This window comes from Girardinichthys multiradiatus, chromosome 2 (assembly GCF_021462225.1).
Source record: "Girardinichthys multiradiatus isolate DD_20200921_A chromosome 2, DD_fGirMul_XY1, whole genome shotgun sequence".
Taxonomy (NCBI): domain Eukaryota; kingdom Metazoa; phylum Chordata; class Actinopteri; order Cyprinodontiformes; family Goodeidae; genus Girardinichthys; species Girardinichthys multiradiatus.
The window spans coordinates 41,754,007-41,769,331 of record NC_061795.1 but is presented as its reverse complement, the minus strand read 5'-3'; the positions used below and the strand labels follow the sequence as shown (position 1 = coordinate 41,769,331).

At 39.4% G+C, this 15,325-nt stretch overlaps 1 protein-coding gene across 3 annotated transcripts in view; it reads right to left on the bottom strand.

The window, feature by feature from the left end:
• Positions 1-2,882: 2,882 nt before the first annotated feature.
• The window catches only part of arntl1a (aryl hydrocarbon receptor nuclear translocator-like 1a), a 35,737-nt gene continuing 23,294 nt past the window's right edge, over positions 2,883-15,325 (bottom strand). For all 3 annotated transcript variants that reach the window (XM_047391087.1, XM_047391105.1, XM_047391097.1), the window contains 8 exons: positions 13,381-13,627; positions 11,777-11,883; positions 11,547-11,697; positions 11,361-11,440; positions 11,135-11,243; positions 9,824-9,917; positions 8,668-8,761; positions 2,883-8,577 (listed from right to left, as the gene is read on the bottom strand). In XM_047391087.1, coding sequence (XP_047247043.1) covers positions 8,420-8,577; positions 8,668-8,761; positions 9,824-9,917; positions 11,135-11,243; positions 11,361-11,440; positions 11,547-11,697; positions 11,777-11,883; positions 13,381-13,627 — 1,040 coding nt within the window. In that variant the 3' untranslated portion in view covers positions 2,883-8,419. The remainder of the gene's footprint in view (positions 8,578-8,667; positions 8,762-9,823; positions 9,918-11,134; positions 11,244-11,360; positions 11,441-11,546; positions 11,698-11,776; positions 11,884-13,380; positions 13,628-15,325) is intronic.

Sequence of the window (15,325 nt, the reverse complement as noted above, 5' to 3'; positions counted from 1 at the left end):
GAAAGACCTGAAGGTTTATTTGATTGCAGTGCAAGAATGCTGAGATGGGCGTCTTTAGAACATGATTAATAAACACCAACAATAAATTTAGAGGCTTTTCTGAAATTATCCAGGTAAAGAAGATTCAATTCAGTTTTATTTATATAGCACCAATTCACAACACGTCGTCTCAAGGCACTTCACAACATTCAGGTACATATATTCCAATAAATCCTAACCATTGAACAGTGCATTCGGAGTTAGCTGTTTATTCAAATTGGATAAAAAGTTTTTCTATCTAAGGAAACCCAGCAGATTGCATCCAGTCAGTGACTTGCAGCATTCCCTCCTCCTGGATGAGCATCTAGAGACAGTGGACAGTCACTGGCGTTGACTTTGCAGCAATCCCTCATACTGAGCATGCATGTAGTGACAGTGGAGAGGAAAAACTACTCCCTTTTAACAGGAAGAAACCTCCAGCAGAACCAGGCTCAGTGTGAGCGGCCATCTGCCACGACCGACTGGGGGTTTGAGAGAACAGAGCAGAGACACAAAAAGAACACAGAAGCACTGATCCAGGAGTACTTTCTATGGGAAGGAAAAGTAAATGTTAATGGATGTAGCTCCTTTAGTCGTTTCACCTAGAAAGAAAGAACAGATAAACTCTGAGCCAGTTTTCAAGGTTAGAGTCTGAAAGAGAGCACATATAATTAGTTACAGTTAAGCTCAGTCAATTGCCATGTCTAGGAGAGAGAAAGGGTTAAACACTGAAAGACAGGGCCATGTGGATCATCGGTAGAGGGTGAGCATTAAGTTGTTGCCAGCAGAAGCTCGGACGATGCTCCTCTCCAGAAAGGTGTCACAGGTAGACACAGAGTCAGGCCAGGTGTAGCTTCTAGGAAGAGAAAAAGAGAGAGAACAAAGTTAAAAGCTGAAATAACAGCAAATAATGCAAAATTAGAGAGTAGTGTGAGAATGTAGCGAAGAGGGTGAAAGTGGTCATTATGTCCTCCAGCAGCCTAAGCCTATAGCAGCATAACTACAGAGATAGCTCAGGATAACCTAAGCCACTCTAACTATAAGCTTTATCAAAAAGGAAAGTTTTAAGCCAGCCTTAAAAGTAGACAGGGTGTCTGCCTCACGGACTAAAACTGGGAGCTGGTTACACAGGAGAGGAGCCTGATAACTAAAGGATCTGCCTCCCATTCTTCTAGAGACTCTAGGAACCACCAGTAAACCTGCAGTCTGAGAACTAAGTGCTCTGTTAGGAACGTATGGAACAATCAGATCTCTGATGTATGATGGAGCTAGATCATTAAGGACTTTATATGTGAGGAGGAGAATTTTAAATTCTATTCTGGATTTAACAGGGAGCCAATGAAGGGAAGCTAAAATAGGAGAAATATGATCTCTCTTTTTAATTTTCATCAGAACTCTTGCTGCAGCATTTTGAATCAGCTGAAGGCTTTTAACTACATTTTGTGGACATCCTGATAGTGAAGAATTACAATAGTCCAGCCTTGAAGTAACAAATGCATGGACTAGTTTTTCAGCGTCACTCCTGGACAGGATATTTCTAATTTTGGCAATGTTCCGGAGGTGAAAGAAGGAAATTCTGGAAACCTGTTTAATATGGGATTTAAATAACATGTCCTGGTCAAAAATAACACCAAGGTTTTTTACTTTATTACCGGAAGTCAATTTAATGCCATCCAGGTTAAGTGATTGACTAAGCATTTTCTCTTTTAAAGACTCCGGTCCAAAGACGACAACTTCTGTCTTGTCTGAATTTAGAAGCAAAAAATTTAAAGTCATCCAAGTTTTTATGTCTTCAAAACATGCTTGTAGTCTATCTAACTGGTTGGGCTCATCAGGATTTATGGATAAGTAAAGCTGAGTATCATCAACGTAACAGTGAAAATGTATCCTATGCTGCCTGATAATTTGACCTGGAAACTGGAAATGAGGGTTTTTTTATATGGAACCTGCAATAAACTAATGGATGGATAGACATATGAATAGTATGAGAATAGACAGATGACTGGGGTAGATTATAGATGGATGGACATATGGAAGAACAGACTGAAGGATGAATAGGTGGAGGAATGGATGGGTGAATGGACATAATAGAAGGATCAGTAGATGGATGGTCATACGAACAGATGGACAATATTTAGACAGTGAGATAGGGCATAAAGTCTAGAAAGAAATATTGTGCCATACGTTTGTTACTATTTTACTTTAATGCCTAAAAAAAGGATTTAATCTCATTCTCAAATCAACTTTTACTGTTTAAACATGTCGAGCCAAAACCTACAGGAAGCAAAAACAAGAATCAAATAATTGGATTAATAACCAAGTCTGATGTTTGTGGCCTAAACAGTGGATGAGCAGCTGATCCTGATGTGCAAAAGCAAATCCTTTCTCGAAACTGATGGCCTTTATTTTCGTTTTGCCGAGGAATATACGTTTAAACAATCTCAAGGCAGAATTTAATAAGGCAGAGGATAAAAGAAATGCTAAACAGATGGAAACATCCTGCTGCAGAAATGAAAGTCTGGGAATTAAATATGCATCAACAGCTCTCACTGAAACCTTAATTATTTAATCCATGAGTTCAAAGTGTTTGCTTCGGCTTTAAATAACTTTCTGGGCCATAAAATGAGGCACAGAAAAGGTTGTTGGATACTTAATTATTTTGTTTTTACCTCTCAACGTTCTCCGCTGACCTTCATTCAGCTTGAGCGGTACAGGAGCCCAAAATGTTCCCTTCTCCTCCTCGATGAAGCAGATGCTGCTGGATGGCAACATCATTTAAAAATAAAACCGGGCTACTCTGATTGGCTGACTGAGGCCATCAGGTAGAAGCCACACAGAAAAATCAAGGACACAGACAACCCTGCTATGACAGAAACAAATAATTTTTATTTTAAAAATATTTCACTGCTGATACATACAACACACTCGTCATACTCATATATATTTGCATAAAGTATACTCTTAACATGATAATATTTAAAGATTTGATACATTAGTTCAGGTGGGGAGAATATATAAACAAAGGGAAACACTTTATTGTAGTGTGTAGTGTAGAAACACTGAATCAGAAACCGGGTAGGACAGAAACGGAGGGCACCTCGCCGGCTGCTCTCTGATTGGAGGAAGAAAAGGTAATAAAAACAACCCAAATAACAGCAACCGTTTCAGAGTTAGGCATCAGAACTTTCTGCTTGCGTGGAAATAACACTTCGGATTCATCTGCATCAGATTTTAGTAGCCTGTACTGATTTGCGTTTCATTTTAAAACCTGTTTGGAGAAGATGAAATCTGGATAATCTTTAGCGAAACATTTAAAATGTTACGCTACTTTTAAAAGGTGAAAGCATTTATAGAGGAATGTTATAACTTGACCACAAAAATAAATGATATGCACTAAAAGAAGTGTTACATAAATTATGCTGACAAATTAGTAAAAAACAAAAAACAAAACCTAAAATACCACAATTGCAAAATATTTTCAAAAAACTATGAAACCCTATTTCCATTTATTTTACTTCTAAAAACCGTTTGAACCAGTCAAACTCCTGGTCTAAAATAGCTTTGAGTGGCCTTACACTGGTAGACATTTATTCTAGTCATATTTTATACCCCTTAGCTTTAGTCACATAACAGCCACTGAGTTCACTGGATTTTATGTAATAAAATAGTGCATAATTGTGAAGTGGAAAGAAAATTCTGGTTTTTATATTTTTCACAAAAAAAAAAAAGCCAGAACAGTTTGGCACACATTTGTATTCAGCCCCCCTTTACTCTGACACGCTTCAATATTGCTAAACTGTTCGATCCATCTTCTGAAAATAAAAGGAGTTTGTGCAACTGCAAACCCACCAAGATATGGTAACTCTGGAGGAGCTGCAGCGAACCACAGATGGGAGAATCTCTTCACGGGTCAATTATTATGTGGAAATCTGGAATTATGGTTCCATAAAAGCCACGAGTTGCAGTTTGACACAAACCATGTAGGGGGCAGAGTAACAATGTGGAATAGGGTGCTCTAGTCAGATGAGGGCAAAACCAAACTATCTGGTCTACATGCAAAATGCTACGTGACAGAAAAACACTGAACAGACCATCCCTACAGTGAAATATGGTGGTGGCAGCATTATGCTGTGGGAAGGCTTTTTCTTCAGGAGGCACAGGGAAGCTGGTCAGGACTGATGGGCAGATGAATGCAGCTAAATACTGGACAATACTGGAAGAGAAGCTGCAAGAGGGTTCAAAAGACTTGATAATGGAGCAGAGATTCACCTTCTAGTAGGACTTGAAAATTGCCGTTAACAGATGCTCTCCACCCAAACTGAGCTTTAGCTATTTTCCATCTTTAGATGTGCAAAATTGATGGAGCAAATCCCAAAAGACCTTTTACTACAACTGTAGCCAAAGGGGGTTCTACAAACTTAAATCATCTGGGTTTTTTATTTCTAAATAAAATTTGAAAACTGTCAGTTTCCTTTCACTTCATAATTATGAGCTACTTTGGGTTGGTCTATCACATAAAATCACCATGAAATACATTAAAGTTTGTGTTTGAATTTGGAAAAAAAAAAGGGAAAAGGCTCAAGGTGTATAAATATTTTTTGCAAGGCACTGCACAGTGGAGTTCTACTTTGATACAGAAAACTTGCTTTAAATTGTCGGTTGTCAAAGTGGATGAGAAACGTTCACTGCATTTACTCCTGCCTGACATTTAAATCTCTGGTTACTGCATTTAGTGCTGCACATTTTTTAAAGTGTAAAGCTTTATCTTTAAAATTAAAAAGCAGACATCCACCTCTAGTATTTGGCATTTGTTAGCTTAAAATATTCCCAAAAGCATTAAAAAAAATGATTTTGGTTTAGTTTTAGGAACACTGTCAGAATACAAGCTAAAAAGAGCTTTAAATATTCCACTCTGTTCAATGCTTTTCAAAAATACGTTACATTTATTTACAGAATCCACTTTTGTTTCTTTCCATACAGGCAGACGTTGAGACGCCCATCTGATCTGATCTGGCGAGGTGCTGAGGTCATTATGAAGATGTTCATCATAACAGAGCAGAAAAACAGACACTAAAGTGAAATTTTATTCAGAGGCTCCTGGTCGGTCGTCTCTAGCGAAGAAGGTAGATGGAATTGACAGCATAATGCAGCCAGAGTACATCTGCTCATTTTCAGGAGCCAAACTGATCAGATTTAAAACTTGTTTTTTTTTTTTAATTTACAAACTACACGTCATTTCAGCAGTAAGGTCATAAATTAAAACATGAGGTCTTTTTCTATTAGTTTCATCTAACAGAGCAGAATTTATGAACCGCCAGCCTGAAGTGCTTCTGCAGAGTAGAGAGAGGATGTGTGGTTTCTGCCCCGTCCACACAGGGACAAGCTACGTTGTATCCGCGAAGGTAAACAGATCTGGTGTTTTGGGGGGATCATAAACAATCATTTTTTAAACTGGATCCCAGAGTGCAAATATTTCAAAACGCTGGTACATGCAAACGGTTCTTTTCTGAAACGTTGACACCATAGTCCAACCCGATGCGCATCTTTGCTGCACATTGTTGTGTTTACCTTACAGGAGTCATCTGCATGCTCAGTGTTTTTGTCTAGTTTTTGCTGTTTCTGAGGCAGTGTCACAGCGCCACCAGTGGGCCTGGCATAAATAGTTCAGCGTTTTCAGTGGTGCTGCGCGCTCTTGTGTAGACGCACATTTTTTCTAAGTCGTTTTTTTTTTAGACAGTACTACTGTTTTGGTCTGTGTGTGGAGTAGACCTTGACCTTCCTCTGTCTATTGGACAGTGGGAGAGCTGCAGAAGGTTGGTGCTCATACCGAGCCTGGATCTGGTTCGGTTGGTTTCAACTGTCGTCACATGCTTGGTTAGGACGACTGATTGCAGCAACATCAACAATTCAAAGCAACTGGCAGGGCATCCTTAGACAGATAACCTTTTACTAGTTGATCAGATGAACTTAACCGCACTGAATTATAAGGCAACACAACGTAAATAGACTGTATGAAAATGAGTGTATTAAAATGAATGGGACTGATTTTGAAGGTATTTTGACTTAACTGGAGCCTGTAAAACAGGATCTAAAGTAAAACTGCTATGAAAATAAACTGAATTTAATCACTGAACAAAAATATTTAAGCTTCTTGTTCTGTTTAAGCGCAGGCTCAAAATGTGCTTACAAGTTGTATTTAGTGGAGAAATGGGACACAGCTCTGGATTTTTACTCAACATTTTTTTGCATAAAAGGAATCACATGACACTCACTGAGCCTTTTTTCCTCCATATGAACTAACCATCAAAAGGTTTGTGAAATGAAATGAATTTAAGCCAACTCAAAAGTCTACAAGACCTAAGCGGGAAGGCTTTTATCCACCAAACGGCTACATTTATTCATTTTATAAAACCTTTAATCTGACGAAAATGCTGCTAATCTGTCTCTGTTCTATAATTTTACTTAAAGCTAGTAGCCAGACTGTAAGGTCAATTTTCATCCAAGTCACTCCACATAATTTGTCACCTTTAAAAAAAAAAAAAAAACGATACCATGATCGTCTTTCCATTAGTTTAGCTTTTTATATTGTAAAATAACTTATCGTGATAAAATTTTAAATCCCAGACCTCGCCCCACTTTCACCACTGATGTCATGTCGGGCGAAAGTGAACCGGTCAGAGCTTTTTTGAGCAGGGATTGTTTTCAACAGTTTTTGGAAAGAACATCTATGCAAACAATAAAAGTGCTTATTTTCAAATAATCTGGTTGTGTAAATGTGCACACCCATCAACAAACTGTTTAATGCACCTTTTGATTCAATTTCAACATTTAGCCTTATTGCGTCACACTTATCATAATATTTAGTAAATCCTGACAAAGTCCAGCTGTACTGGTAGATTTTTCCTGGCTTTTTGCATCCCTTCTTTTAAGCCGCAGTTTGGAGAGGCAACGAAGATTCGAAAGCATCTCACTGGACAGAAGTGTCAGTCAGAAGGGCACAACATGTCTTCTTATGGTCTAATAAAGGTTTTTGCATCCATAAACAGTATTAGTTTAAGTAAATCCCTGCCTGCACATCTGTGCAGGCAGGGATTTACAGGTTTTTAAAATTATTTTTCTTATATTTATGCTTTTTAGCCTAATAGATGTCTGTTTTACTTGAATTGTACAGGATATACTTCACATTAAAAGGAGGAAGTTTTTATAAATTTATTTTTTAATATGACAAACCTGAGCTGCATGGAGACAAGCGTGGATTCTCTGCAGGTACTCCGGTTTCACTCCACATACCAAAAACATGGCTGTTTACTGGTTACACTAATGTGGCTCTTTCAGCATGAGTGTGTGTGCGCACGGTAGTTTTTCTTTATCCTGTGTGTGTGTCTGTGTTGCCCAGTGATGCGCTGGCGACTTGTCTGCGGTGTCTATTCCAACGATCTCTGGATATGGGCAGCCAATATTGTTTCATTACGTTCCACGTGAAGCACTGCAGGCTGTGTTGGGATAAACGTTCTGTCAAACTGAATGCAGAATAGTTGGGAAGAAACACATTTAATGCTCATATAAGTTGAAGAACTGGCAGAAAGGGGGGTTTCAAAAATGCTTTTTATAATGTTGACTGAAAGTAAAATATGTCTTTTCTTAAAATTTGTTGTTGGTGATCTTAAAAGCAAAACTTCAAAATGATTTATCCTTGCTTCCAGCTGGCTGAAACAACTTCCTTTTTAGGGCGGGTTCTGTGTTTGTGCAGTTACAGGGAATCTTGGATGTAAACCCTTGGAGGGTGTTTAGACGACCGCAGCATGGTGCACAAATCAAGCGCTCCCTACTGAACAACACTCAAACCCACAGCAAACCTCAGTCTTTCAACGTGTCAGGAGTCCTGGGCGGCTGGTTGACCCGTTTTTGTTTGGGGTCCCAGAGCCACTGCTAGACAGGAGTCAGTCGGTGAAGGACCATCGACATGTTAGCACCACATTTCTGTAACGTTTGCTTCCATGATCTGGGCTGTCATCGGAGTGACTGTCTCTCCACGTGTCCATGTGACGAGGCGCCCAATATGCAGGCAACCAACACCGGAAAAATGATGCATCATTTGGTGCAGGAGCTATCAAAACCCTATGGTTTGTCTCCATGAGAGTCAGGCCCACCTACGAGGAATGATGAATCAAAGAGTAGGAGTGAAAGTCTAACCAACCACCCGGTCTGAACCGGACACGACATCTTTTCTGGGAATAAAAATCTTCAGTATTTACAAACTCAAAATACTCTTTTCAAGACGCCATTTTTTTCAGTGTAGTTGTGTACAGATGGCAGAAAACAGGAGATCCAGAGGAAAAAAAAAAATCAGGATGACCAAACTCTCTCCATCAGTGGCTCTAGACCTTCCCTTCCAGATTCCTCACAAAGGCCAGGGCAGGTCACTGAAGTCGACGGGGCCGCCCAGGCCGGCGTCCGCCTCTAGCAGGGACATGATGACCGCCATGGCCGCTTCATCGTTGCTTGGGCTGCTGGAGCCGGGGTCATCCATAATATCTATGCTCAGGTGGGAATTATCACCTAAACAAAGAGTGGGTTATTGAGAAAATGATCTTCAGGTACAAGAACGCAGCAGTTACCTACAATATGTTAAGTGTTTATATGACTCACTCATGATGGACTGGTTGGAGTAAGGGTAGCCGACAGAATCAGGTCCAGGAATGATCCCCGTGCTCGGCAGCTCAGGTGTCCCGCCATTCTGAATCTACAGAGGAACAGAGGTAAATGTGTCAGTTTAATGTGAAAACAGGACAAGAGGAAAGATGCTTGTCAGGTTCAGTTTGACTGCAGGCATGGGCTGGTGTCAAGGTACATCCAGGCCTTTCAATGAAATATCAGTGAGTGGAATTGTCTCAGGTAATATGAAGAATAGAGTAACGCAGGGAATTAACTTAGAAAATTATTTAATGGTTTTTTTTACCCCAAACCCTTACAAAAAACATCCAAACGATCTGTTTTTCAGGAGCTTTACTGGCTGGGATGTAGTGAGGCTAAAGAAAACCACACATTTACTCAAGAAATGTCACATTCTCCTCCTTCTGCTTTACAGTCCAATTAAAACAAAAATGAGATGGGAATTACAGAAAGAGCAAAAGGGTACTTTAGACATTATACAGTACGAAGCAATAAAAAAGCAGTTATTGTGTTAAAAAAAAGACAAATGAAAGTGTTTAAAACTTCTCTCCTGGACATTATGGTCTAAAAATCATTGGGTTGACCCTTTAAAACCAACCAAAGGATTGACCTTTCATTACTTGCAATAAGCAGTGTTTTATATATTTAATTATTTTTGTTAATTAAAGAAGGACAAATGGAAAGCTGTGAAGGTTTAGACATGATGCATGATGAAAAGTTGATCCAAAAGGTAGACAAAACAAGCTGATTTTCTGGAAGCAATCGCTCTTTAACATACATTTTTGGGGACCATTTTCTTCCTCATTTGTTTAATCAATATATAGAAGAACAATCTAATTAGGAAGTTAACTTTTAGAAATTCTAATTATGTTTTAAGCGGCTCCACACCTAGAACACACTAAATGGCGAATTTTGTGCTTTTCAAGGCTGAAATTTCAGGGACCCTGACATTCAAAAGATAAAAAAATAAAAACCCTTGTGTTAAATGCCTTGCTGCAACAGCATTTGTGTAAATCTTGTTCTAAGACTTGTCCACAGGAAATAAGATTTGTGTTACTGAGGTAACTGCTAAAGAAATGTGGAATCTTCAGCAGAGAAAATGAGAAGAGGTTTGTGTGCCATTCTGTTTCACCTTCTTGCCCCCCGGGGAGCAGGTGTCAGGTGGGGGGGTGCTGGTTATATTCAGTGGGCTGGAACCACAACTGGAGGGGGATGAACCTCGAATCCTGGAAGAGAAACAGACTTTCAATGCTCCTGAAATAAAATACATCTTTATGCATTAACAAATTACCATTTAATCCCAGCTTTGACCACAGTAGTTTTGTAAAAAAAAAAAAAAAAAAAACATTAAACGACACAGCTGACCTGAGATTGAAAGCAATGAGACGGTTGTTTCCACATCATGCCACAACACAGTCCACCAGCTCTCTGAACTCGCCCACCTCAGATCCACCTGAGTGTTTCTGAGGTGACTCTGATGGCGTTTCTAATGAGACTACAGCTCCATGTGGTGCTAATGTGCTGCTAAAACAGCCGTTTAAAAGGTTTGCTCTGGCTCTTCGTTCTAAAAACCAATCTCCGGTTCATGAAAATAACAACACCAAGAGAGTCACCTACCGTGGGTGAAATATGAACTGCTATCAACCTATGTGCTGTCAGAACCACACTTCAAGAGTCTAGACCATCGTTTTAGGCAGTGCAAGCATCACAACAGTTCTTAATGACAATGAGCAAGGATTTGTTTGTGTTAAAAATCAGTGACGGTAAAGTTAAAACTGATTGTTTAACCAGTCAGATGTCCTCTACTTTTTTTTATCAGGCTGGTTTCAGAGGTTAGGTTCTATATTACAGGGTTCTGGAAGAGCTGAGCAATAAAAGATGGTTTATGGAAAGTTTTTGTTTGGTCTGAAAAACTTGCTTCAGGTTCTGATTCTGAGCAAGGTTCTACTGCACATCTCCCAGCTTGGTAGATAAGTGATGCTGTCAGATCATCCAGCTAATAAATATATAACCTACATGCAATTAATTTGATCAAGTCTCCTTTAGCTTTACATAAAGACAAATAAATCAAGTTTGCATTTCAGACTGAGATTTAAGTCCTTAAAGTAACCTCTCCAGATGAACCCATCATCTGAGGTTGAGTTTGAGGATTCAGAGCTGAGTAGAAGACACCACAGAACAATCATTTTGTCCTATTTCACCCAGTACAGAACCTTCATTTACTTCCCCGTTTGATGAGGAATGGTTCAGTAAAGACCGTGTGTTAAAAGGTCAAATCCAGCTCACAGATGCTTCCCGGCTGCCAGCTGGAACAGAAGGCTTTTAATAGCTGTTAAATCACACCTGGGTTTTACGTAACGATCTCCATTACAAATCAGGCCGCAGTGATTTTCCATCACAGGAATATCGTTTTTTTCCTGCTTGATTTGATCTGCTCTCTCACCTCTGAATCTCCATCACTTCCTCTGCTATCATGCGGCCAATCTTCCCGGCTCCCGCTCTTGTGCCACCAGGGATGCCAGGAACAATCTGCAGAGCCCGTCTCCCTCCACCTGCCAATCAACAGTAAACAGGAAATGACTTATTTATACGTTGAGAGGACATATGGACCGACAGTATGGGATGTGCTTTAGTGTTGTGAATGTTTTTTTGTTTTCCCAGCATTTTACCGTCTGAGGTTAGAACACTGTCCATACTCTGTGGAGATCCAGCAGACTGAGGGTAATCTGATCCTTCCATTATAGGACACCTGGAAAGGAAAAGCACAAATGGAAAAATGATCCATCTTCCAGAGCCTGAAGCATTTCTAAGATCGTTAGTGATGAAGCTAAAACTTTCAGTGTGTGGATACTCACGATACGACAGTGTTGGTAGAGACGATGTACTCCACCTCCTTGGTCCAGGGGTTCATAAAGCTGAACCATCTGCTCCTCAACGTTATGAAGGAGCCGTCTTTGATTTTGAATTTGTAACAGTTGGTGTTGATCTTTTCTCTCATCTGCAGCACTGAAAACACAAACAATTCATCCTTCCATTGCTTCCCTCCTCCACTGGGATTATTGTTTGGCCCATTTTCAGATGATACCTTGTCTATGACACTCGGCCAGGTGGCTGATGTCATCCTGGTGAAAATACTCATAGAAGGAGGTTCCAAGCAGCTCCTGGGGCAGGTAGGCGAGGATAGCTGTTGCTCTGGAGACACACAAATCACAGCAGCTGCATTGACTGTGTTGATGGTGTTTGGCTTTTAAAACATTTTATATACCGTGTCTGTTTTTGCTTTTTTCCCATGAAAGTATGGTAGTTAAACGTTAATTTCAGACAAAATCTAAAAAGAATCCTTATTTGATGACTTTCCATCATAAAGTCTAAATGTAATCAGACAAACACAAAGTATCTAGCACTGAGTATTTGCACAGGCCATAAGAATTCAATTATTCTGTAGCTCCTTTCATGAAAAACCTCAGGGCGGGATTAAGGCGCCTTGCTGTCATCTCTACGTGTTTTGTGAAAGAACAGATGGGGCGAGGTTGGTAGAAGTCAGCCTGCCTTTGTAACGCCCGACTCACCAAACGAGATAGTCACAGGCCCTTATCGGCTGGCTTGCATCGGGCCAAGCCGGCACCACCAGCTTCGCTTATGCCGGTAGAGCTACTGACATAAACGTAGCTGCAAATATCAGCCAACTAATACACCAGCAAAAATATCTGCTTTAGACAATTTAGTTTAGTCAGACCCTTCTGGGCTCCTGTAGCAAAATGCCAATGTAGCAGTGTCTCTGGATACAACAGCTGTTTGTGACAACAGTTGCTTTCAAAGATAAAGATGATTTTTTATAAACTGTTGAGGACTTGTGGAGTAACTTTAAGGCGCTTTTCTAGGTAGACTTTAGTTTGGTAGTTTTTCTAACACTAATCTGAACGGCTGTTCACCAATCAGATACTGGAAAATCTGAATTTTCTTGCTGTTCATCAAATGCATCAAAAAAAAAAAAAAAAAGAAAGCTTCTTTGTGTAAACACGTCAAAAACCAGCAGGTTCTGTGATGCACTTGCTTTTGGGTTAAACAGAAATCTTATTAAGGTTGGGGGTAATTCTACTAATTAATTCAGCGATTTATTGAATAATTTGATGCACAACAAATTTCTAGCATGACAGGTTTCCCTTCCCCTTTAGAAATGGTGCTTATTGCCATCAAATAAAACAGTAAAGTATATTCTTAACGAGCCTTTAAACCAGCCACAGTTAGTGAACTATTTCCTGCTGTCCAACTCCATCAAAAATCACACAGATTAAGTTTAAATTAGGATTAAAACAGAACAGGACAGATGCTGAATAACTGATGCCAATCGGATCTCAGTTTTGTTTTACAGCAGTCACATTGAAGTATATTGTCAATTTCAACTGAAAGAAAAACATTTTTTGAATTAAAGAGTATCATTGATCCTTCTGATTTTTGCCTTGTTACTTTGCATTATTAAAATAATGTACACTGCATCTATAACGCTGGGAAACCTGGATCACATCAACAGACTTCTGCATTTTAGTCCTATTAAAACATAAGTAGGAATTTGCTCATCAAGTTGCAATAAGACTCCCTTCATCTGCTGCAACTGCTCAACTAAAAAATAAAATGTAACTCTTGCTTTCAGCTAGAGTGAATTATTTTTAAAAGTCTCTCCATTCTCACCTCTGGTCGACGAACACAAACTTGCCGTCGATGGCGTGCCTGGAGACGTATTCTGTGGGCTTCACCCTGATGTCTGCCGGGCTGGGCTGAGGGACGATGTGGGGGTGTAGGCGGCCGATGGCCACCAGGCAGCTCAGGTTGCAGCCCTCGTTGTCTGGCTCGTTGTCTTCATCCAGCCCCATCTTGGTGGGCGGCCAGCTCTTTAGGTACCCTGTGCTGTGGATGGTGCAGAAGCTCTTCCGGTCGGCTGAAATGAGAAGCGAGTAAAAACAAAAAAGGAGTCATTCCCTTGCTGAAGGGTTGAAATGAAATATTTCCAATTCACTGAAGCTGAAAACAGAAGGCTTTAAATATGAGTAGATAAATGCAGAATGAGATGCTGTCTGTTACACAATTTATTATTAAAAGGCCACAAATACCTGACCTGAACAAATCAAATAATCCAAAACTGTAAAAAAAAAACCTCCTGTGTCAACAGTGAAATCCTTATAAAATGTAATGATTGTACCTTTAACATTTAATTATCGTGTTATATTACACTATCTTAATCTACATGTTAGATGCTGATTTACACCAACAACAGGAACTACAAATGGAAATAGATTGCTGGACAAGTCGGGTACATTTACATTTAACTTATGTAAGCTGTTTATTTAAATACAATGAAGAAATCGATGTCGATTTTGGAAAATCTTCTGAAAAAACATTATTTTAGGAACATTTTTTAAGCTCTACCATAAAAACCATAAAAAAAGACTTTCATATAAAAAACGGACCTGAATAAATCCTGAATAAATGTACTTTTCTGATTCATTTTTGTTTAAAAATTGCATTGTATAAGTTCATTTTTTTAACAGGAGGTTAATGGGAAAAAAAAATTGCCAAAACAAAATTTAGGTATGAATAATGACTGTAGGATAGGTCTTTTCATAAATGGCAATAGTTAATTCTCGCTTTACATCCTTGCTTCAAAAAGCTTTTATACACAAAAAAAACAGCATCAAAGACTTGAGGCTTAATCTTAACTAAAGCTCTATCAAGCCTAATTTTGAATTGAATTATAAAGCTGCAACAAATCAAAGACTGAGGAGTCGGTGGAAATTATCTTGTGACGCTTCAGCAAATCCCAGCTAAGACTGAGCTGGATCACATGTAACCATCTGTATGACTCAACTGCCCTCAGGCCTCCGGACCACAGAGACGATGTTCCAGGAAAACCCTCTGATGATGTAAGAAAGATTTCCGTATTAATCGGACAAAAGCCAATGGAAAGAAACAGTTTATGCTGACTACATTTAACACACATAATAACGAACATAATATGTTTTGAAGTGAAGAATTAAAGTAACTGGGGTTGTATTAAAACAAGATTCCTGCACGACTGCCACCAATGTGGAACATGGACTAAAAACCTCATTCAGTCTTACGGGACTCTTTTCCAACACACTAGGTGCTGCCAAATAACGGCGTAATCACTGAAGTCAAATATAAAACTTGACACACGAGTCCCTGTGCATGCAAGGGTTTTCTCTGGGTACTCTGCTTTTTCCCACAGTCCAAAAACACTGAGGTTAGATCACTGCTGTGGACGCAAGCATTCAGAAGAACATGCTCATGAGTTGAGCTCATGTTTTTGAGAACTTTAAACTACGCAGGCAACACATCTGGACTTTATTTAACAGTGTTCTGTTTGGGGGTGAATGAAAGATTTATACTGTGTTTTTAAAGGGCAAACTTTGGATAATTCCCCTCGAGGCATATTCAAATATGTGAATAAAAGCAGCAGGAAATTCAGACTTTATTAAAATACAGGTTATCTGATCAAAGAGAACAGGAAAGACTAAAATAGATGATAAGCAAGAGGATGACCCAAATGCCAGTCAAGTAAAGCATTATTCAGAGAAGCAGCACAGAAGATTATGGTAACTCTGGAGGAGCTGCAGAG